Here is a 23408-nt window from a genome sequence, read left to right as displayed (position 1 = left end):
AGAGCTATTTTTTTCTAGGGCCCTTGTTAATCTTTGGGAGCCCAGCATCTTCTATGGCAGAACAAAGACGATACAGGTGTAAATTCTTATTTTTTTTCCACTCCACAAAGAAAATGCTGTTGATGTGTTAGTGCTCAGCTACATTTCTCCTAAGAGAAGCAATAAAATATCTCTTCCTTTTATCCAGAGGTTTTAGAACTCGATTCCCATTGCTTTCCAGCATCATTCTAAGTAGAACCCTGCTGTTTGGCCACAGCCAAAATTAGCTTGAATGGTACCTATTATTGAAAGGGAGTCTGTATTTGCAGTAATACAGAGAATGCTAGTTTAGAAATGAGCCTGATTGCATGGTTCATTTTGTTCTCCTTTGTAGAGCCAGGCTGCGGCCCACTACAAAGGCACGAAACATGCCAAGAAGCTCAAAGCACTGGAAGCTGTGAAAAATAAGCAGAAATCTGTCACTGCCAAGGACAGCGCAAAGACTACCTTCACCTCCATCACTACCAATACCATCAATACCAGCTCTGACAAAACAGGTTAAGCAACGATCTTTGTTGTTGTTGTTGTTATTATTGTTATTATTGTTGTTGTTATTGTTGTTGCTGTCATCATCGTTGTTCTTTGGGGTTTCTTCCCTTGTCTGACCTGGTGTCTGTTTGTTTATGTTTCTGCCACCTTGATTCATGCTCAATCCATCTTTCTATGTGTTGGTAATTGATTCCCCTCCTTTTTCTAATACCCTGAAGACATGAAGGTGATCCCAAGGTATACTGCAGAGTTTGCATGTGACATAGTCGTTTGACCGTTTTAAAAGTCACATAGGAATCATAAAGGCCTTTGAAGCTTTGTCCCAAACAACCCTGTTTGAGAAGAGAACCTTGCCCAGTGTGCATTGCTTGGATCTAGCATGCAGCACCAGAGCCCACGACTATGTGGCAGATTTGATTTAACTGTGAGCACACAGCACCGTATGCCAAATGGATCGAGAAGGCCCTGATAAGGGCATTATTACTGACAGGACTTATTCTCATAAATCCCAAGCATTGCAGTGTTTTAAGTAGTAGCTGTGTTATTCTGGGCTTGTTACAGCTGGGTAACCTTTCTTCTGCATACCCAGGTAAGTGTTATTGATACCAATTACTCTTTTTAACAGAGTCTTCACAGTGAAATAATGGCCTCTGAAAGGCCCTTTGGGATAGCTCCTGCAAACAGCCAGTTTATTTGCAGCAGGGGAAACCCATGGGGTTTCCCTAGGCCAACATTTTAAAATATGAGAACACTGGTCCTCAAAATGTACATGAAAGGAAATCCTCTGTGATACATAGATACATCTTTAATAAATCACTGTCTGAAAGGGAAGGGCTGGTACATGTTTCCTAGTCACTATGAATGGCAATAGTCAGGAAGCATTCGTGTCATTATAGATGGTAATGTCTTACCTGGAAGAGACTCTTCTGGCCATGACTGCTGAAGACATGAAATGCTACAGTGAACAAATAGAACAGATCATAGTGACTTTATTATATCTTATTGCATCCATTAGACACATATATGCTACTCATAGGATCTGAAGAGATGCTTATTCCTCTGTGAATCTGTAAGGGATAATGATGTTCTCCCCACGTTCCCATGACAACATGGTTGTCACTCACCCAGGTATTACTGGTAGATGCATTATGCAGTCCTTCCTGAGAACCCTGTGTACTCTCTGAAGCTGAGTGCTGCTGTCATCTTTGTACCCTGTCACCAAGTGTAGGTGCTGAGTAAAATGTCTTTTGGACAGGTGAATTTTCTCTCGCCCCCTTGAATCCCTGATCCATTCAATTCCGTGTCACAACATACTAAAGGTACCAAAGGAGTGCTTGTCATCTCCAGTTCTTTAGTATCCAGAGTAAAATCTGGATTACATGATTTTATTAATTTACATGTAAAACTTACAGGGAAAGCATCAATCTTTTCTCTATTAATTTAAAACTTACTCCCCTCTCTTGGGGACGATAGGGGAATGAGCAATAATGATGCATGTGAGTGTAATTTTAGTTCCCAGTTATCTAGGGAACAAACTATCATCTCTAAAGCCACACTTTCCATAAAGAAATATCTTTCATTTGCAAAAAGGAAGTTGGTAGGGAAAACAAAGAGATGGATTTCATGTAACAGGGTTGATTTAAACAGATGAGTTTGCTGTAAAAAGTTTGATATAAAGAGTTTGCTTGCCCCCAAGTGTTTCTGCTCTTGGATATTTTCATCAGTAATGGCCATTGGGTTATCTTGACTCTTCTTTAAAGTGCAAAAGTCCATGTTAAATTGAGAATGCATCATTTAAAAATATACAGGTACATGGCGGGTAGAGCAGCTCACCTGGGTTAGAAAAGGCACCTACGTGCATTGTCTCTGTTATGAATGCCTTCTTCTATTCTTCAATTAAACACTGAAATGTAAAGGATGGTAGTCATCAGTCCTCTCTTGTTCTGGAAGTCAAGTGGAAACAAATTTTGAATTGGCCTATGGGTGGCAACCTAAAATTAACTGGTTCCCAGTGGAATTGCCAGGCCTTACCTGATGGTCGGAATGTTGTTGAAATGGTGAAACCCCTTTCAGGCTGGAGCTAGAGAAGATCCCAGAAAGGCAGAAAGGAGAGTAAAATATATAGTTGGTACAAATATTCTAAAGTCAAAGGAAGTGATAGGCATCAAGAAAGACATTGCTCTTCTAATCTATGGGGGTCTATACATCTATACTAAAAATTTTTCTTTAATTAAACCCCCCCACCACCAGTTTTATAGTTTGAAAGACCATAGACTGTAGCACACTTACCAGATGATTTAAGTCAAATTTTATCAAACTGGGATTTCCACAAAACTGTCTTACAAAAATTAGCCAAGAAAGCTCCTGTCATTTTATAGTTTCCTATCCCATTTGTATTACAATATAACTCAGAGGCACCTATGCCAACCAATTGGAATGTTCTTAAAATGATTGTTCTGGTTCCTCATACTGATTAGGAAGGATAATAACCCAGAAAACAAAATGGGTCCTTGAGCTATTTTCCCAGAAGAGTTAGATACTTGGAGGCAGACAGAGAGAGATAAGACTCTAGAATTAAAGATCATGTATTCTTTAATAATAAAAATATGAACCATTTTGCTTAATGTACAGTGTTATTTTGTGATGTGTGGGCTTAGGCATAGCTAAAAGATATAAATGCATTAAATCATATTTTGCTAATTTTACTGAATTATTTTCAGTAAAGATAACCCAACTATATTAAAAACTCATTGCTTTTAGCTCTGGCTGGTGTAGCTCAGTGGATTGAGCATGGGACTGTGAAGCAAAGGGTCGCTGGTTCGATTCCCAGTCAGGGCACATGCCTGGGATGCAGGCCAGGTCTCCAGTAGAGGACACGTGAGAGGCAACCACACATTGATCTTTCGCTCCCTTTCTTTCTGCTTCCCTTCCCCTCTCTCTAAAAATAGATAAATACAATAAAATAAAAACTAATTGCTTTTAAAAAGGCAAAATATACAAAGATTTGGTAGACAAGAACCTTAAGAGAAAGCTGGGCAACAGTAGTGAAAAAGCAAGAAGTAATGTGGATTTGAATTAGAAAATTAGCTTGAAGGTTTTCCTTGGTTTCACAAATATACCAGAACCAGAATACTAAAAAAAAAACAAAACCACCAAACTTTCATCACAAATCCACCTGATAAAAAGAGAATTGTGACAAATAATCCCTCTTAAATTTCTAAATCATGTATTATAGCTTTTCATTACTGCCTCAGGCTAACAAATATGTCTAAATGACACCTTGGTAGGTTTTTACTCACTGTATGATCTTGGAGTTCCCTTTCATTACTCATGTCAGTCTACATGCTGGAGGGGTGAATAAGAGACAGCGCACGGGGATCAGCCCCCAAATGCTCGCAGAAAGCCTAGTTCCTCTAATAAAGATACTCCCTAACTTTAAAACATAACTATTCCATGTGATCTGATAAGAACTATTAGTTGGTAAACATTCACAAGGAAAAATTCACAAGCCTAAGTAATATTTTAAAAAATATTTTAAACACTCAAAATTGTTGGTGTATAGGGTGGTTGCTGTTTGTTACACAATACTTCATAGAGCAAACATTTTCAGATTTGACCAGAGTAGCTTTATCTGATCTAGCAGCATTTTTTTTAAATAGAAGAGTTTTCCACAGAGAAAGTAATGGCAAAAATTAAGGAATTATGCCCAAAGTAACTTGGCAATCTAAGTCAGTTGTTTTCTTTTCCTATGAAATGGCAAATTCAGAGTTGTTGGGTTTAGTCTTATGCTAGACTGCCCTCTAATTTTTCTTCGCTTTCTCTTTTTGAGAAATTTTATTTGTTCCCATCGCCTATCAGTTCAGTTGGGCTAGATTATACTGCAGTAATCACAACTTCTAAATCTCAGTGGCTTTTACAGCAACTAATTATTTCTTACTCACTCAACACATCAGCTGTGGTTTTCCTTCCATGTTAATTTAACTCCAGGGCCAGGCTAACGAAGCAGTCAGGAGCTAAATATTACCAGGTCTATGGAAGAGGGAAAACAGAGTCATGAATCAACAGGCTTTTAAGCTTTTTAACTGAAGGGACAGGTAACTTACCTCTCACTTCCATCGCCAGCACGTTGTGTGGCCCAATTATAATGGGCAAGAACAAACAATCTCCTCCAGGGAGGGGAAGCAGCGTTAGTGAACAATCGCATTCATGATTCTACCATGGCGTCAACTGTCACTGGTGCTTAGGTGTCTTAGCATTCCACACGTCTAGGCTTGAAGCCTCCTAGTTGTCTTTGCCTCTTTGCACTGTCTCAGTTCATTTCGCACACAGATTCAGTTGGAATCCACTCCCCTCACAGTCCCAGGAAACATCTTTCACATGTGGTTAGTGCCCTTAAGTTCCTGGCATTGTGGTATGTGTCTCACCCTTACACTTGCCCTAGCCTCAGTTCTTGCCCCTTGATGATCATCTCTTTGCCCCTACTGTGTGTTTAGACTGGCCCAAGCACGGGTCCCAGCACTTAACCATGCAGAGACCTTCAGTGGGTCTGTGTGTTAAACTCCTCTGTGATTTGACCATAATTACCTTTCACGACTTTTCTTCCATTGCTCACCTGCACTATTTTCTGCTAGAGACCCCACACCTGCACTATTTTCTGCTAGAGACCCACTTTTTGGGGTCTTTGTTTCTTATACTGTTTTTTAACTGTCTTAAAAGTCTATCACTTTTCTCTTTTTTCTTTCTGCCTATGAATTTCTAAAAGAATCCATACTTTCCTAACTACCCTCTCATATTCTTCGTAAAATATAATTTTTATGTCTTTACCTCTTTTTATCGCTCAATAATGACATGTTTGTTGAGAGTACATACTTGAGTAACCATTTTATTTATTTTTTTCTTTATGGGGTATTTTTTATGTAAAGGAGAATATGTAGTTTTCAAACTCGAAGCAATGAGTTTTGTGTTTTTGTTCTTGAACTGAAGCATAGCAAAGCTTTAGACTTTACTTGTGAGTGCTGTCTCCACAAAAGAACAATGGGTCCCATCAATCTAAGGAATTCTGAGATGTGGCTCATCAGGTTTTAGAGGTGCAAATTTTCACCAGGGTCAAATGTAGGCCCTGAGATTTGTTTGGTTTTTCTTTGAGATTCTCTAGTTGAACAGGTAAAGAGTGTTTAACATTTCTTTTTTTATCTTCTTTTTTGTTTTAATGATGTTAATTTTTTTATTTAATTATTGTTCAAGTACAGTTTTCTATTACTCCCATCCCAGCCCACCCTGCCCTGTGCTCCCCACCTCCCTCCCATTTCCAACCCCCTTAGTTGTTGTCCCTGTGTCCTTTATACTTGTTTAAAATTTCTAATGCCCCTTAGGGATTAGCATTCAGGAGTTAATTAACCTATTAAATGTGTAGATTTACCCTAGCCATCTTTCTGGTGAGATCCGAGAACATTTCTTCTGGATTCTATTACATAATTCTCTGTCAAGTGTCAGTTTATTGCCAATGTATTCATTAGATAAAAGTACTGTCTTACAATATAAATTTGCACTTTTCACTTAAGATGTAGTCATTTTTTGTATCCATTTGCCCTCCCTTTAAAAAAATATATAATACTCCAAGGATGTTGTACTCCCCTCTCAAGAGTGCAGTGCTTTTGAATCTATTGCTGAGAAAGTCTATTGAATGCAAAGAAGCGTTATTTGCTCTGGATTAATAATTGAGTCTAAATGTTTATTGGAATTCATGTTATTTGTTCAGGGACTTAAAGCGATAAAGAGCCTTATCTAATGATAGAGAGGATATCTGATGTAAAATGAAGGCCAGCTACTGCCAACAAATACATCAGGAAAGAAAGCCTCTTGGGGAAAGTCGGTCAATGATAAGGTCACTAAGTCTGGGTTCTTTCCTTTCCTGAGCATTAACATATTTATAGCAGGTTCAGTGCCATACAAAACGAAGGACACACATTTTTTTCTTATTTCATTTCGCTTGGGGGTAAATCATTAGAATGGTGATCTGGAAATGAAGGTGGTAGACAAATTGTTTGTAAGGAAAAGCTAAACTTCAATGTCAGTTACAAACCAGACACACAGTTTTTGGTGGAAGACAAATAGGATTAGCTTTGTTTTTGTTTTCAAAATGAAGATGGGAAAAGTTTGCTTTTCTTGACAGAGGCTTTAAGCAAATGTCCCAAATGATAACAAAGTACAAGCTGGCCTTGATATCAGAAAGTCATGTATTTTCAACATTATATTACACATATACATGCAGATGCTATAGTACAGTGTATATTATATATACATATTTATACACATATTTATATGCAAGATTCTGTCTTTAATACCTGTCCTTAAAATATCCCACTCTCCCAGGTCTTTATAATCAGCATTGTACATTTTCTTTAAGAAGAAAAGAAAAGTTTTGTGGCTTACGAATCTATAGCTCTGTTGTACTTCGAGCCAATATAAAGTGATTTGAAAAGGGGCACATTTCTATCAGCACTTATAGATCTGGTACAGTGGTGGACAAATGCCTCCTTGGTGTAGTGGAAATTGTGCAGGCTCCCGGGGTCTTTCTTTTCTGACCCATTGTCCCAAACAAAGCCTCCCTGGGACAATCACCACTATGATAAAGGACGCAATTGCCAGCATCTTGGCACAGTGGTTGAAGCACCATTGTGAGATCTTTTATTTTAGAAGAAAGTGCTTTTTCTTTTCTTAGTACTGGCTCATGGCATGCTTCAGCTCGGTCAAAGAAAGACTTTATCAAGTGTTCCCTTCTCAAGATGTGTGATAAGTGCTAGGAGAGCGTGGTGGTAGCAGATAGCTAGAAAGACTGAAAAGGAGAAGGGAAATTCAGAAGGGGAGAGAAAAAACACCTAAAGCCCATTTGAATATTGTGATTCCAGGGTCTTTGAATGTGAATCAGCGATGACAAATTGTGTAGTAGGGGTGATGTGGAATAACAAAAACATCCTATCATGTTCTTTTCATGCATAAAGAAATCCAGATTAATGTTATTTGGCTCGTTCCATTTGGTTGATAAAAATCTTGACCCAGATATATAGCATGTATCTGGACAGGAATGTGTTGTCTTCTCAACATAATGAATGAGCGAAGAAGTGAGGACCTAAACTGCTTAACCTGTCACACAGCTCTGGTCAGTTGCTGGTGAGTTGCTGGTGTGCAAGATACGAGGGGAATTCAAACTAAATTGACAAGCTAGTGATAGTTTTGTGGAATAGCCCAAAGCAACGGGGTCTCTTACATGTGTGTGTGTTTATGTCTGTGTATGTGACTGTTTGTCTTTCTGTACCTTAAATATCAAATCTATAAAATAAATAATAAGCTAAAGACCTAATTAGTATCTGTGAAATACTATACATCAGGAGGAATTCAATTAAATTCTCAGTGGCTTTGTGTACACATGTCATGCTTATAGAAACATCTGTATCTATGTGTGCATTCGTATGTGTGTTTTTTAATTTCTGAAAGGGTGGTATTTTGCTATTTTTATGCTGTTCTTAGGAATTGAGTAGACATTACCTTATACAATGAAAAAATCATTCAACTGCAAAATAATTCTTAAAGGTAGAATTTTAACTATAACCAAAATTGGACGTTAATCAAGTATGACTGAATGTGAAAAGAGCACCTATAAAACCATGCGAACAATTAGAGAACTTCGTTCCCAAAGTGGGAAGGTGAAGGGCTTGATATCTAATAGTAATAGACATGAAGTGTGAAACAAAATGTGTTAACACCAAATTTCTTGTAGTTAGAGACATGAACTTATACTGCACGAAACAGATATTTAAATTGAGAATTGCATGTATGTTCTGTGAGCTCCAGAGTCTACACGTGGCATCAGAACTTGTTTGTGATCTGACCTTTGTGTACCATTCTGGCAGGCCCCCCACATCTCTACAGCCCAACAAAAACACTTAAGTACTGAAAGCAAGGTGTTCTTGTGCCTGGCAATGCCCTCCTTTACCCTTTACTCCATCCCATGTATCATGCACTTTTGCACAGAGGATGCACATGTTGTGGGCTAGGGCAGTGTGCAAGGATGCACACAAACATGCAAATACATTCACACTCTTTGCCTGGCTGATTCCTACGTCCAGCCTTCTGGGTGAGCTCTGAGTTCCAGTGCCCGTCGGAATGGCCTGTCACCGGCCTTGTCAGCCCTGTCAATTATCCCCCCCTTGATGGAGTGTACACCTCTGTCTTCTACATTTTTGTCCCAGCAACTAGCAATTTTACATTGTAATCAATGAATAATGTTATGTTTCTTTTTTAAAGATTTTATTTATTTTATTTTTTCAAGAGGGGAAGGGAGAGAGAAAGAGAGGGAAAGAAGGATCAATGTGCGGTTGCCTCTCACACACCCTCAAATAGGGACCCGGCCCGCAACCCAGGCATGTGCCCTGACTGGGAAACAAACCAGCAGCGCTTTGATTCATAGGCTGGCACTCAGCCACTGAGCTGCACCAGCCAGGGCATAATGATATATTACTTTTATTTTATGGAAGACCATCCTAAGAATTTCTTTTTTTAATTAAGTTCTTTTTTTAAATATATTTTATTGATTATGCTATTACAGTTGTCCCATTTTTCCCCTTTATTCCCCTCTGCCCTGCACACCCCCTCCCATCCACATTCTCTACCACCTTAGTTCATGTCCATGGGTCATATATATAAGTTCTTTGGCTTCTATATTTTCTATACTATTCTTAACCTCCCCCTGTCTATTTTCTACCTACCATTTATTGCTACTAAGAATTCTTTTAACAGTGAAAACTAACACATGCTAAAATATATAGTAATGGTTTGAATACATACAGTCAAGTTTGATTAATTGACCTTTATTGCATTTACCACTTGATAATACTCATCAAAGGCATTAACCAGTGTAACTCACACTTGGAATATGCCACCCTTGGGTTGCACATTTCTCAGAGACAGCATAAAATTAAGTTGCTATTTTAATTATCATAATTGCATTCAGGTTCATTATTAAATTACTGTGCTACTTCAGTTTCTAATGAAAGCTAAGGACATTTTTAAAAGCTCTACTGAGTCAGATTCACTATGTACTAACTTCAACTTGTGACATTGGTATCAACTTAAACTTGAGGGTGGAGAGTATATTTAACTCCGTGGGGGCGAGTCTGCCACCCGGCCACGCACAGCCAGTGCTTTGGTTTGCCTTCATTGTGACTCGGTTTGGGGGCAGCCTTGGCAATACCTTACACTTCTGTGACTGCTCAAGTCAATCACCCTCAGACTAACAATTGGACGAACAGTCAGTGCCTGGCCAAACTCCAAGATGAAGGTCAAGATGGAGAATATGTAGCAGTAGTGATACCCATTTGGACCTTACTTTATTTTTTGTCCAGTTTGCTGTTTTCCTGTGAGTCTTCTAGTAGAGTTAAGTAAAGCCAGAAGAAAAAAACATAATGCATTCCTTTCATGTTGCCAAGGAAGTAGAAGAACTTGTGGAAAAGAAAATCTTTTTCATCCTTGTCTGAAATGGTCTGAGATTTTAAGTCCAAATCATGAACTTGAGGTTATTTATTTGCTCTTTTATTTATCCATTCGCTCATTTATCTATAAATATTTTTGCAGTATATAAGATGCTGCAGAGATGGAAACTAAGATGCAGAACACAAGTTCTATCATCAGGGTTGGTAAAAGAAGAAATAAACCCAAAATATATTCCAGGATAGGAAATGATGTTTCTGGAGATAATAGCAGGTGCGGTGCCTGCAGGTCTAGAGCAATTGGAATGACCTTTCCAGATGAGGAAGGTAGAAGGAGACACAAACATCATTAACCAGCATGTGCCAAGCTTAACATCAAGGTCATGGAACCCTAAATCAACCCCTTAGATGAGATGTTCTTTATACAACATTTAACGAGTACTCAGTATTTGCGTGTTTTTAGATATGGCTCCTGTCATCCAGGAACTCGCTTTAGAGAACAAAAGGCTATAAGAACATGGTTTAGAAATTCTCTGCTGGAGGCTTGTGAAGGTTATGGGAGTACCTAACTCTTGGAAGTGGGCCTTCTTAGTTTGCAGATAAAGAAACCAGGTTCTGAGTTAAATGACTTGATTGAGGTCAACACATTTGTCAGAGGCAGAGCTAGAATGTGAACTGAGTTCTGATTCCTCCCACAGTTCTGCCTTTCTGCCTCCTCATAGGCAGCAAAATGCTTGATCCACCCGTAGTCCTCGTTAGCACTAGTCCTAGTTTTGGCTGTTAATTAATATCATCTTATCTCTTGGACTATTTTGCAAAAGGCACTGACACCTGTAAGGTGCTGCTGCAAATACTTGCTTTTGCATATCCGCCCTTGGACCTGTTAAATGCATGTGTCTGCCCACATTTATGCTCCTCGGGTCTTTACTGTGCTTTTCACCTGTGTGGAAGCTGGTAAGAGAAGAGAGGTTAAGGGCCAAAGCTTTTTGCTAGTCTGCATTGTGTTAATGAACACTATGCCATTATTTTTATTACTTCGCCATACAGAAGAGCTTCATGGGTTTTGGAAAGTATCATCTTTGATCTCTCTATATAAAATTTATAGCAGATAATTTAGGAGTTGCTCTTGAAGCCACTTCAACCTCAACTTTTTTGTGTTTGCTTATTTTGTAATACTCTCCAGACAATGGCAGAATTCTCTGGAGAAACAAAACTCAGGTCTTACATAAAAAAGAAAAGTCTGCCTTTTATTTTTTCCACTAAATATTAATTTTTCTAAATGACTATGCAAAATTATCAAATAAAGATACAAGATTGCCTACATTGGAAGAGATTAAAGTCTTGCAGGATGTATAACAGCTCAGAAATCTCCTCTTTTGGAAAATTGCTTTTATTCTTTCAGGCAAGTGAGGTGATATTTAGTGCACTAATTTTAGTAATTAAAAATCCAGTAACCTAGAAGGGATTGATTCAGGACTTGTAAGTGCAAGCTTCCACTTGTGTTAGTAAGACATTTTAGATCAGTGTATATAATGATATTTAAATATAAGGTAATGGAATATAGAGTTCAAGGTTATAAATAGTTTTCCCTAGAAGGTTGATAATTTCCTAAACAGGGAAATAGTGTGGTTTTTATTTATATAGTTTATAAAATTTCAATATGTCATCATATAAATTATTGCATTTTAGCCTCATAAAAAACATTTTTAATATGTAAAGAATTATTCCTAAGTTATTGATACCCCCATTTGAAAGACTTGATCTTGCAGAAGACTGAGTATCAGAAATTGGACAGAAATTATAGTTACCTTTATATTTGTAGAAGCCTTACATAAATCTCTCATTTGCAAGTATTATGGATAAATATATTTGTCATATAATAAATGTCTTTTAGTCATTTCCAGATACCAATATGGGTTAACTTTTGAGTCCTAGAAAAGAGGGGAATTACTCATCACCCTGACAAAAAAATAGATCTTAAGAACATTTTTGAAACAGTAGGTGAAGACCACTATCTTCAAAATAATTCAGGGTTCTAATCAGGCTATGTATCTCTCTGTTAAAGCCACTGATCCGATAGCTCTGTGAGAGCAGCAACAGATAATTTACTTGGCATGGCTGTCTAACCATTGGGTATTTCTGTCCACTATTATTCCCTTTATTCAGAAAGGTAGAGAGGTAGCATCTTTCATCACACTTGCAATTAATGGGGGGGGGAGGATAGGTTGGTTTTCCTATGTTTTATCCTGCAGAATTTTTCTATAGTACAAAAAGGAATGAAAGAGAGAAGTGGGCCTTGACTGACAACATTCTTTTGTTCGTTCGTTTGTTTGTTTTTTTTCACAGAGAACACACTTAGAATCCATAACACAAGCCCATTTAATTTGTAGGTGCTTTGTGATTAGGTTAATGCAGTTAAGATGTTACTTTTTTTAGACTATTTGTCTTTACTTAAAAACCAGAGAAATCTGCCCTTATTTTATCTTCCAAAATCCTACCCACCTAAATTTCTGAACAGTCAGAAGTTTCTGGTTTTATCAGCTTTGTTCTTATTCCAGAAGGAAAAATAAAACATTTATTCCAACATATCACATTCCGTGGTTTGCGCAATGAGCATATATCTATGTCAAGACACCTCATCTCACTCAATTCAGCATTAGCACTATAAAAATCACAGGTGGGGTTATTTAGAATTTCCGTGGTGTGTTTCAGTTTAATGAAAGCTTTACTCTAATACATCAGTGTATATCTGTTGCTTTACCTTTGGTGTGCAAAATAAAATAAGACTTTACATACTTGGGTAGGATACAACTATACTGTGTGGCCATATGGTAAATACACACAGCGCAAAGTCACAGAAGGAAAGTCAGCCGTTCTTCTAGATTATGGGTCAGAAAAGGTTTGTTTGTTTGTTTGTTTGTTTGTTTGTTTGTTTTTTCCTGTCAGGGACCTAGGTATTAAATGCTTTAGCCTTTGTGAATCATGCCGTTTTTGTCACAAGTACTCAACCCTGACAATGTCACATGAAGACAGCCATTGGCAATATGTTAATAAATGAGCTGAGTTCCAATAAAAATTTATTAAAACATGCAGCAGGCTGGATTTGGCCCAAGGGACATATGTTGCCTATACCTGGTCTAGAGGCCTCTGAATATTCAGGTACTTAATTTTTTTAATTTTTTACATATGCAAAACAAACTACTACAAGTTTGCCAATGTGGAAAAAAACAATTATTTATTTTAACATGTCTTAATTATTATCTTGGTATGATTATTACTATTATTAATCCTTCTCAGGATGGTGAGATTAAGTAGGGGACTTATGCTTGGGTGAGGAAGGAGGAGGAGGACTATCTTCTGTGTAGTTACAGTGAAACGGCAGCTTGTAGCTTGCTCTGGGATTGTTGTGTAGCCTTCCTCTCTACATGTGGACTTTATGCTAGAGCACCTGCTGGTGGCCTCTCTGTGTCCTGGGCTTCTCACAACATGGCATCTGGGTTTCAAAAAGACAGCCAGGCTTATCTTTTACTTCCTCTTAACCTAGGTTCTAAAGTCCTAATATCCTTTTGGTGTATCATGTTGGTGAGACAGGTGCAAGGGGGGAGGGCCTAGATTCCACCCAATGATGGCGTGGTGTCAAGTCACATGTCAGATGGTGTTGTGAGATGGAAACTATTGTGGTGGTCATCTTTGTAAAATAAAATCTGCCACAGTAGTCTTCTGTCCTATCCTATCCTGTCCTAATAGATAAGGCAGAATGACAGGGTTTGGAGAACAAGGGGAAAACTAGGTCAGTAACAGGGAAAGACATTGACTGTGGTCACTAAGGCAAGAAGGAGAGAATCCAAGTTGGTGTAAAAGCATCATAACAGCAGAGCCATAGATTCAAGCATAAGAATTTTAGGGTTACTATATACATAAAAGATGAATGGATAGTCTCAACTTTTCAGAGGAAGGTTTTGAGTCCAAATTCCAATAAACAAGACAGGAAATCAGAAAGGAGCCTCCATAACCAGAAGAGTGAGGTGTCCTTGACTTTGAAGCCACATTCTGAACAAGAACTTCAAAATTTTCCGGAGGTCTGAAACCTACCACAAGTCGAGGATAGCCCACAGAATGGAGTAGGGTAGACAGAAGAGCGTCCCTGGCTGGAAAGAAGAACCAAGTGTTGACTGTGATGCCGGATCCTGGCAGGTGTCACAACAGCAAAAAGCCACTGCCACAGCTGTGCCAACTGGTTGGTTTGACATCAGGAATCCAAAAATAGATGAAACGGCCCATCTGGGAACTTAAGACTAAGGAAAGTCTTTAAAACTCCATCCTCTAACTTCTCTCGTTTTCTGTGCTCAATATGCCGTTCTCTGCATTAGAGCCCCCGGAAGAGCCCTTCTGAGCATGCACCTTGTGACGAGAGCCCTGAGACATCTGTTGTGCTGTTTCAGTCCTCTCTCTGCTGTACCAGGCTCTCTCCGTCTATGGACCAAATGTGCCTATTTTTTTGCTCCACTGATTTAATAGCCCCAGGAAAAGTTGATAATGTAATCATAGAGTTCTGCCTGAGTGAAATGTCTTGGGCTTTATCTCATCTTTCGGGGGGGCTCCTTGGACCCTCTAGCCTCTATGTTTTACTCCATTCCAGCTGTTTTTTCATACACAGCCTATTGAAATTAATCTCTCAATTGTATGTGTGTGTATGTGTGTCCTTGTCCCTCTATAAACTGCGAGAAAAAATTTGCCTTATTATTTAGCAGTGTTTTAACAGGTTTCAGTCCATTGAAAGCAAAAGAGAGCATTAAATAGCATTCTCCAGATTTAACTGGTGAGCTTTCATCAGTTTATTAATAGACTTTAACTGCAAATGTGCTGTTACCTGCAAGGGCTTTAGGCCAATTCAAGCAGCAACAGGGGTGTCCTCTGGGACTAGAAATCCAATTCTAAGTTCTACTTTCAGGTAATGCTTTTGCACTGCTTGGAGAGATTAAACAAATAAATGCTGCAACTTTCCATCCAGAGAGCTGGATTTATTCATCCTCTAAAACCCCTGGCCTAAAAACAGCCAAAATTAAGTAACAAACTGCCCAGTGGGCCCAAGTCTATTCTGATGGCAGGCTCCTTAATATCGTTTCTGTACTGTTTCTAAAGATCTGTGGCACTGAATGGACAGAAGGTTGAGAACCAGGTAAATTGGAGCAATGCATTTCAGTTCTTCTGCAGAGAGTCAGATGCACTAGAATAAGATTGCAAGATTTGCCTTGGTCATAGTGCTGTGAAAGATTCAATTCTAGATAGGGAGATGCATGTAGGCAACAGGAAAGCTACCCGATACCAGCTCTCTGTGGAACTGGCATGCTTTCTCCTTTATCCTAAGAATTGTCTTGTTCCTTTTGCCTCAATCACCAGGAAGATTAGAACAAATGTTATGAACAACTGAAATTCTCCTGAAGTTAATGGAAGGGGACAGAGAGAGGTCAGCATGCCCTTCCTCACGGTGCCTGTTCTGCACAGCTCTTCTGTTCGGCTTGTTTGACAAATAGGCCTCCTCCTAAGTGTCTGCCTGTGATGTAATTAGCATGAAGAAACTGTTACTAAGAGAAATCAAAAGGTCTTACATCATTTTAAAAACAGGAAAAGACAAAAAGACAAATTTTATCTCTGCTATAGAGTTAAAAATAATCCAAAAGAGACTATTCAATCTGGAAAGATTGTGGTGATGTTAATAAATTCAATGCGAAACTGCATCTTCCCACCCACTTCCAACTTAGCATGGTTGAAGCTCTTACAGAAGAAGAACTTGGTTTTAGCAAATAAAGAAATTATATTTTTATTGCATATATAATTGTAATAACAATAGTGTATATCTATACCAAGCAGGTAATATTTTACATACCTTGATTTATTTAATCCATACTACAGGCCAACAAAGGTATGAATGTATTATTACTATTTGTGAATGAAGATACTAAGGAACAGAGAGGTTAAGTATGTGCCCGGAGTCACAAAGCTGGTAATGCTGGAACCAGGATTGGAGTCCAGCCAGTCTAACTCCAGAGGCCTGATCCTTGGCAACAGGCTGGTTGCCTCTGTGATGCAAGGTTGGGATCCAGCTTATATGTGTTATAATTTCAGGGAGTATATTATTTGATTCCTCAATTAAGTTTTAGTCATTCTAATACTATAACTTATATTAATACCATTATATATGTACATATTATTTTGCATGTGTGTGTGATTATAGTTGGAAGTACTATAGAAAAGGTATAGTACTGACCGTGAGGAAGATGATAGTGTTGCTAGAAGTACTATCTGGATGTTAGGTATGAGATGTCAAACTAACAGTGTTCACTAAATATCCATGTACTCCCCTCCATGTTCAAGTCCTTCTTGTATTTATATTGGGGCTTTGTAATTATTTGTAGCAAATGTGATGATGAACAAAGGTAATAGTCCGTGAACCACTGCATGTATAAAAAACAATACTTACTCTGTAAGACCAGAGTTATGAATTAAGGGCCACAACTTTTTGTTAAATGTGAAAAAAATTAAAATTCTGGAGGCATTTGTCCTGGAGAAGTTTTGAAAGCATGATGCTAGCTGTGCTCAAATATGTGGTGTGTCACCATGTAGGAGAAGGAATAACACCTTATTCCACATGGCATGAAAGTATGCAACCTGGACTATTTGGCGAAAAGTACAGAGGAGCTCACTAGGTTTAATGTAAGAGAGAACTTCTTTTTGGTACCACATATGGTCTCTCCATTACACTTGTACATAATTTATTTCTTGCACCGTTTTGTTTGTCTGCCACCTCCAGTCAGTAGAGAAGTTCCGTAAGAGCAGAAATATTTCTGTCTTGTTCATGGATATTTTTGTACTGCCTTGCATACTCTTGGGTTATTAAAAAAAGCATAATGCAAGTAGTCATCATTGAATGAATAAATGAATGAGCGAACAGATAGAGCAAATAAAGCATTCCAGGTATTTTGCCAACTATGGAGGAATTCTGGTACATGCCATGTGACTAGTCGTTAAGAAATTTTGGGGCAAATTCCAGCTCAGAACTGTGGTTATAATAGATGTGTAATGTCTATCCCAATACCCAGATCCTCTGATTTTTATCTCTTTACATTTGAGCTTTTCTGATAGTTGAAGCCTTTTACTTTTTATTCCCCAGCATATAGGAAATTCAGTCTAGATGTTTGTTGTTGCAAAACCTCAGAGAAATATTGCAAGTGTGTTTTAGCCCTACCTGTTTGTGAGGACATTTATCATCTTTTGGTGACATGTCATCACGTTCAGAGAAACAGACAGCATGTACTTCGTAAGCGGGACGGGAGGCTGTGTCATGACTGATGTGAGCCTTCAGCGAGCATCATCGTAAAATACATGTCTCTGAAATGTGTGTGTTTGAAAGGCTTGTACTTGCCTTTATGACAGTTGGCTCCATTTCTTCGTATGCAGCTATAAATTCATGCACACGGTGACTCCTCAGCTCAAGTGGGGCGCTCATATGTACGTATGCATGGTCAAATTTTGATCATCAGTCAGATTGGCCTCATTAATCACTGAGCATCCCTTCCATCCCTTCCACTCAGCAGCTCATTGAATGGATTTGTGACTCTCTAGATAAATTCTTTTAATCTCTCTCCTAAGTCAGTATCCAGAGAGGCACAGCCTCTAAATTAGCAGCTATGAAAGTCAGCAGCCTCCCAATTCCGAAAATAGGATTCTGGAGGGTTGTGTAGGACACACAACCTTCCTAGGTTGCAGTTTCTGTTGGAAATAATACCTACTTTTGATAGTAACTTATTTTTTACTTCTGTTTTGGGCCTTGCCTTTTATTTCTAAAGCAGTGAGTTTTCTCATTTATTGTATCACATTTCTTTTGTGTTTACTTTTTTAGTTGATATATTTTGGTATAAATAGGTTAGTTATAGTCCTAGAATTTAACAATTTCTGTCAAAAATCCCATTTTTAGGATAGAAATCTTAACCGGATTCCCTCCAGGTGAGAGAGTCTCCCAGTGATTTCCCAGCCAGTGTCTTAGGCAGCTATGGGTTTCCTGTCTCTACTCCCTCTGCCCAGTGTGGAATCATCCTCAATAAATCAATCCACAAAACTGGAAAAGCTAGATGATTAAGTAAATAATTAAGGATTCCCTTATGTGATAAGCAAACTCAAAATGTGCTTTTCAAAAACAACATTTAGTGATTTATGTAACTGAGGAAATGACAGTTAATGATACTGCTATTTGGTTAAAATCATTCAGAACACCATATATATCCAAATACCATCTGCATATACATTTCAATCATAAGATATCTTTAAATTACTTGCTACTTTGAAATGATCCATAACCTCTGAAATAAGCTGAATTATTGGGAGATGACTATACCTGTGAGCTGATCTCTAAAATATGAACAAGTCAAATATCAAATACCACCAGTCAAATAACTTAGTAGTAACTCAAGCCACATGTGCTATGCCTTTTCGTATTGTTAAAGTGGAAAAGAAATCCCTCTTCATCTTCTGGATCTTCATCTTCTGGACTGCAAGGAGCTGGTGATATGGCTGTATGTGACAAGGACAGGGGAATGCTTAAAGCAACGGCCCTCCGGGGAATGAACTGATATTGAGTGACAAAAGCCTTAACCTTACTGTTATACCAAGTAACTCATCCTTCTGAGATTCCTTTTTCCCCCACACAAGTGAAAAGTCTATTCCTTTTTATTTTCTTCTTTCTACAAATAAATACATGAGTCTACCATGATTATGGTATACCATCACCTCTTCATATGGCTGTTTTAGGAGAATGATATTAATATAAAGTGCATTTTAAAAACAGGTATCTCTAATCTGTGTGACTGTAGATTTTATTTCCATTTCTTAAAGACCAGAAGGAATAATCCATGTGTTTAAATAGCAATAATTACCATAAATTTTGCTTGCCTTAATACTGAGTACATTATGAAGCATTTGTCATAGCTAATGCATTTCTGTCAAATCAAGTAATATTAGAAGGCAGCTTTTGTGATGAATATTAATGTAAGAGACAGCCCTAAGTAAAGCAAATTACAGAGGCAGGTAAATGTAGAATAAGCTGCAACTGCAAAATAGCCTTTCATCACAAATTAAGTCCTTATGATGCTAATAAGAGTGTAAGTTTATAGGTGAGTCATCAGGAGCCTGCTGAACACTGATAGGAGATAGGAAATACTTTTCGGTACTCTTAATTTGAAGTCAAATGTTTTAAATAGTCATGCAAAAGAATATTCACATGTCTTAATTTTTAATTCTTGCCTTTAAATAAATCTTTTTTTTTACAGAAATCTACTCTTTAGTGGAGTTAATTTATCTTAAGTCCAAAGTTAGTTCCAGATGCATATGTTTAGAGAATGCATTAAGTAAATAGAGTACTTTGTGTTCATAGAAGCTAGATGCTGTATAAATAAGAGATCATTAACACATCATTACATGTGTTAATTACACATGCTAAATTATGGATCAGATCTGAGGAGAAAAATTTCCACAAAAGTTACATAAAGCAATGATAAATTTCTCAAGTGGTATCCTAGATGAAATTATACAGAGAGATATGCATTTCCTGCTGAATATTCAACTAAATTAACTTACAGCTCTAGAATCTTCTGAAATTTTCCATACAGGGAATGATATCAATGCTTCTAGCCTACCAGGTCATGCATAAAAACATCAAGTTGGTCATTTATGTTTTAGATCCAAAAGAGTTAATATCTGTATTCACAAAAATCTGTGTACCCAGTGTTTATAAGAAATGGTTGTCACTTTATCCTGTCATCTATTTCTTTTTTATTACTGCTTTTTAAGTTGTATATGATATAAACTCCTTTTTAATTTATTGTTAGTCAGTTATAGTTGTTCCGCCTTTTACCCCATTGCTCATCCAAACCCCATCCCCCCATTCCCACAGTCACCTCCTCCGCATCGTCTGTGCCCATGAGTCCTCCATCCATGTTCCTTTCCTTGCCCCTTCCCCTTACTTCTCCTGCCATCCCCCTCTCCCCTCCCTTTTGGTCACTGTCAGTTTGTTCTTTATTTTCAAGCTTCTGGTTCTGTTTTGCTTATTCGTTTGTTTTGTTGATTAGGTTCTACTTATAGGTGAGATCATATGGTATTTGTCTCTCACTACCTGGCTTATTTAAGTTAGTATGATACCCTCATTTCTATCCATGTTGTTGCAAAGGGTAGGAGCCCCTTCTCTCTGCTGCATAGTATTCCATTGTGTAAATGTACCACGGTTTTGTGATTCACTCATTTCCTGATGGCACTTAGGCTATTTTGAGCACTTGGCTATTACAAATAATGCTGCTTAGAAAACTGGGGTGCATAGGTTCTTTTGAATTGGTGATTCTGGATTCTTAGGGTATAGTCCCAGCAGTAAGATCACTGGATCGAAAGGCAGTTTCATCTTTAGTTTTCTAAGGAAATTCCACACCGTTTTCTACAGTGCTTGTACCAGTCTACATTCTCACCAACGGTGCACTAGGGTTCCCTTCTTTCCACAGCTTTGCCAACACTTGCTTGTCAATTTATTTAATGATGGCCATTCTGACTGGTGTAAAGGGGTATCTCATTGTGTATTTAATTTTCATCTTTCTAGTGGCTAGTGATGCTGAGCATTTTTTCATGTGTCTATGGGTCCTCTGTATGTCCTCCTTGGAGAAGTGTCTATTCAGGTCCTTTGCCCATTTTTTAATTGGATTGCTTGTCTTCCTGCTGTGGTTAATATTCTAGCCTATTTTAGGAGCTGAGTGAATGACTGAATTAAGAGTGGCCTTCCTTAATGGAGACAATGTTTAATTCCATCCTCTGACCACAACTAAAGTGGATTGAACTCCGTGTTTAAAACACTGTGGTTTACAAGAGGAAAGCTGTCATAGCTGGCAGCTTCTCTGCCCAAACCAATTTCAACTGTTTAAATGTGTAACACTTCAGGTCAGAGTTTAGGGATATTTACAGAGCTGTGTTCAAATAATCAGGAATATTTAACTGTGCTCTATCTCTTAATCCAGATGATCGGATTGCTGAGAAAACAATATCCCTTTCCCTCTGTTGATGATTAACAGGTTATGCAAAATGCATATACACATAAGCAGCATCAAACTGGAAATGATTTTATATCATGCTGTAAAAACCAAGAGAAAAGAAATAGATTTTTCCAAGAGTGCCAGCGGACCCTACATTAAACTCAAAATTTAAGTGCCTATAAAATGCCATCTTTGTCTTCTTTTAAATTTGATTTGTACTAATACATGTGTGCATTGCTTATTTCTTTGAGGGACCGAAAGAGTTAATGGGCCTGAAATTTTAAATATGAGTGTCTTTTAGGCAGCAGGGGGGTGTTTGGCTCATAAAAAAATAAAGATACATTGAAATTTTATGCAATTGCACAATGTTGGATCTTCAACGGTCTTTCCCCTTGAATCTTTTTTTATATCAAAGACATCAGCCTAACCCTGGCTGGTGTAGCTCAGTGGATTGAGTGCAGGCCTGCGAACCACATGATAACAGTTCGATTCCCAGTCAGAGCACATGCCTGGGTTGCAGGCCAATTCCCAGCAGGGGACCCACGAGAGGCAACCATACATTGGTATTTCTCTCCCTCTCTGCTTCTCTTCCCCTCTAAAGATAAATAAATAAAATCTAAAAAAAAAGACATCAGCCTAAATAATTTTAAAAGAAAGAAACCTTTTGTTTTAGTAGCTATGAAAGATTTAAAAATGTGTATTAAATCCCTAATTTCCTAAAGATTAAAAATGAATAAAAGTGCCATTAGACATTTTAAATTAAGGTATATTTTTATTTTACATGTTATTATTTACCTAAACATCAAAACCGGGTGTTGACTACTCCATTTGAAATAGATGCCTGCAGACATGTTGTTAGAGAATATATATATATATGTATTTATATTTTTAAAGAATTTACTTATCTATTTTTAGAGAGGGGGAAAGGAGGCAGGAAGAAAGGGAGAGAAACCTCAGTGTGAGAGATAAATATCAGTCAGTTGCCTCTTGTACATGCCCCAAATAGGGACTACCTGCCACCCAGGCATATGCCTTGACCAGGAATCAAACTGGTGACCTTTGGCTTTGCAGGATGATGCCCAAGCAAGTGAGCCACACCAATTGGGGTGCACATACATATATATTTTAATAAAAATGCTTAGTCTAATTACATTGTCTAATAAAAATATTTGAATACTCATAATGATAAATAGAATAACACAAAAGAATTATTGTGACCCCCAAGCAAATTTCTTATTTTTTTCTTCTAAATTTCTAACTATCCTACTAGCATTTTATCACTCTCTTTGCCATATGAGCCATAAATAACATCTCTGAGATTTTTCTGCAGATTTTTTCTTAATTTATTCCATATTTTCTATACCAGCCAGTAGAGATATGGATCCTTATCAATTACACCAAATGCATTTTAGTCATAATAAAAATATAAAACTAAGAAAACATGTCATGAGGAATGTAACCATTAGTATGAGGACTGTATCATTTATGTATAATTTTATTAGCAAAGGACTAGATCTGGGATTCAAGCAGTAGAAAATCATTTTGGATTTTGAGAATAGCAAAGCTTGTGAGAGGGCTTGGTTAGAAAATATCCTGTACATTTTAAAGTTTGAGTATTCAAAATGGTTTTTCAATTTTGCCTTGTAGGGCTTAAAATAAATGAAATATACTTCTAATCTCATAAGTGAAATATGAGAGGCTAAGGAGGGATGACGCTGGACCTGTATGAGAGTGGTGTAAGAAAGGATGATTTCTGTGTATCTGATGGTGCTGGAGCTAAAGTCACCTCCAAACAACATACTTGACCTTGAGAGAGGGATGTAACCTTCCCTGACTTTGCATTGTCCTCAGATGAAAGGATTGAATGAGCCCAGTTTATTTACCAAACATTTACTTCTCAAGCACCTACACAGAGTTCAGAGACCTTGCTGGGTGCCAGGCAAGGAGGACACAGCCCCCACACCTGTGGTCCTCACCATCTCTGGCAGTTGCACTGTGGTTTGCCTTGATGCTGTGGTCTGAGAAAGCGTCCCCAGCTGCTCTGGGTAGAGACCTCCCTCTTGATTTCACTGGCTTAGCCATGGTCAGTGAAAAGCAATGAAAGAAGAATGGGCTGGTTGAAAAGTTGGAAAATTCCTGGAAGCAACATAGATTCATTCTAAAAATAGCTGTGCCAGGCAGTCCCCAAGGGACCAGGTATACATTGGGGAGAAGTGGCAGAACTTACAATTTAGTGTCTGAACATGATAAACAAGGTTATATGCAAGGGCGGGCAAAAGTAGGTTTATAGTTGTGAGTATGCAAACCACAAGTTTATTCTTGTATTATTATT

The 23408-nt window shown here is 37.9% G+C and overlaps 1 protein-coding gene across 2 annotated transcripts in view; it reads left to right on the top strand.

The window, feature by feature from the left end:
• ZNF385D (zinc finger protein 385D) overlaps window positions 1–23408 on the top strand; it is a 282105-nt gene that overhangs the window by 204056 nt on the left and 54641 nt on the right. For both annotated transcript variants that reach the window (XM_037143986.2, XM_037143985.2), the window contains exon 4: window positions 374–536. In XM_037143986.2, coding sequence (XP_036999881.1) covers window positions 374–536 — 163 coding nt within the window. The remainder of the gene's footprint in view (window positions 1–373; window positions 537–23408) is intronic.

The sequence above is a fragment of the Artibeus jamaicensis genome, unplaced genomic scaffold (assembly GCF_021234435.1).
Source record: "Artibeus jamaicensis isolate MK-2021 breed Jamaican fruit bat unplaced genomic scaffold, CSHL_Jam_final contig_519, whole genome shotgun sequence".
Classification (NCBI taxonomy): Eukaryota; Metazoa; Chordata; class Mammalia; order Chiroptera; family Phyllostomidae; genus Artibeus; species Artibeus jamaicensis.
This window is presented reverse-complemented; position numbering and strand designations above follow the sequence as displayed.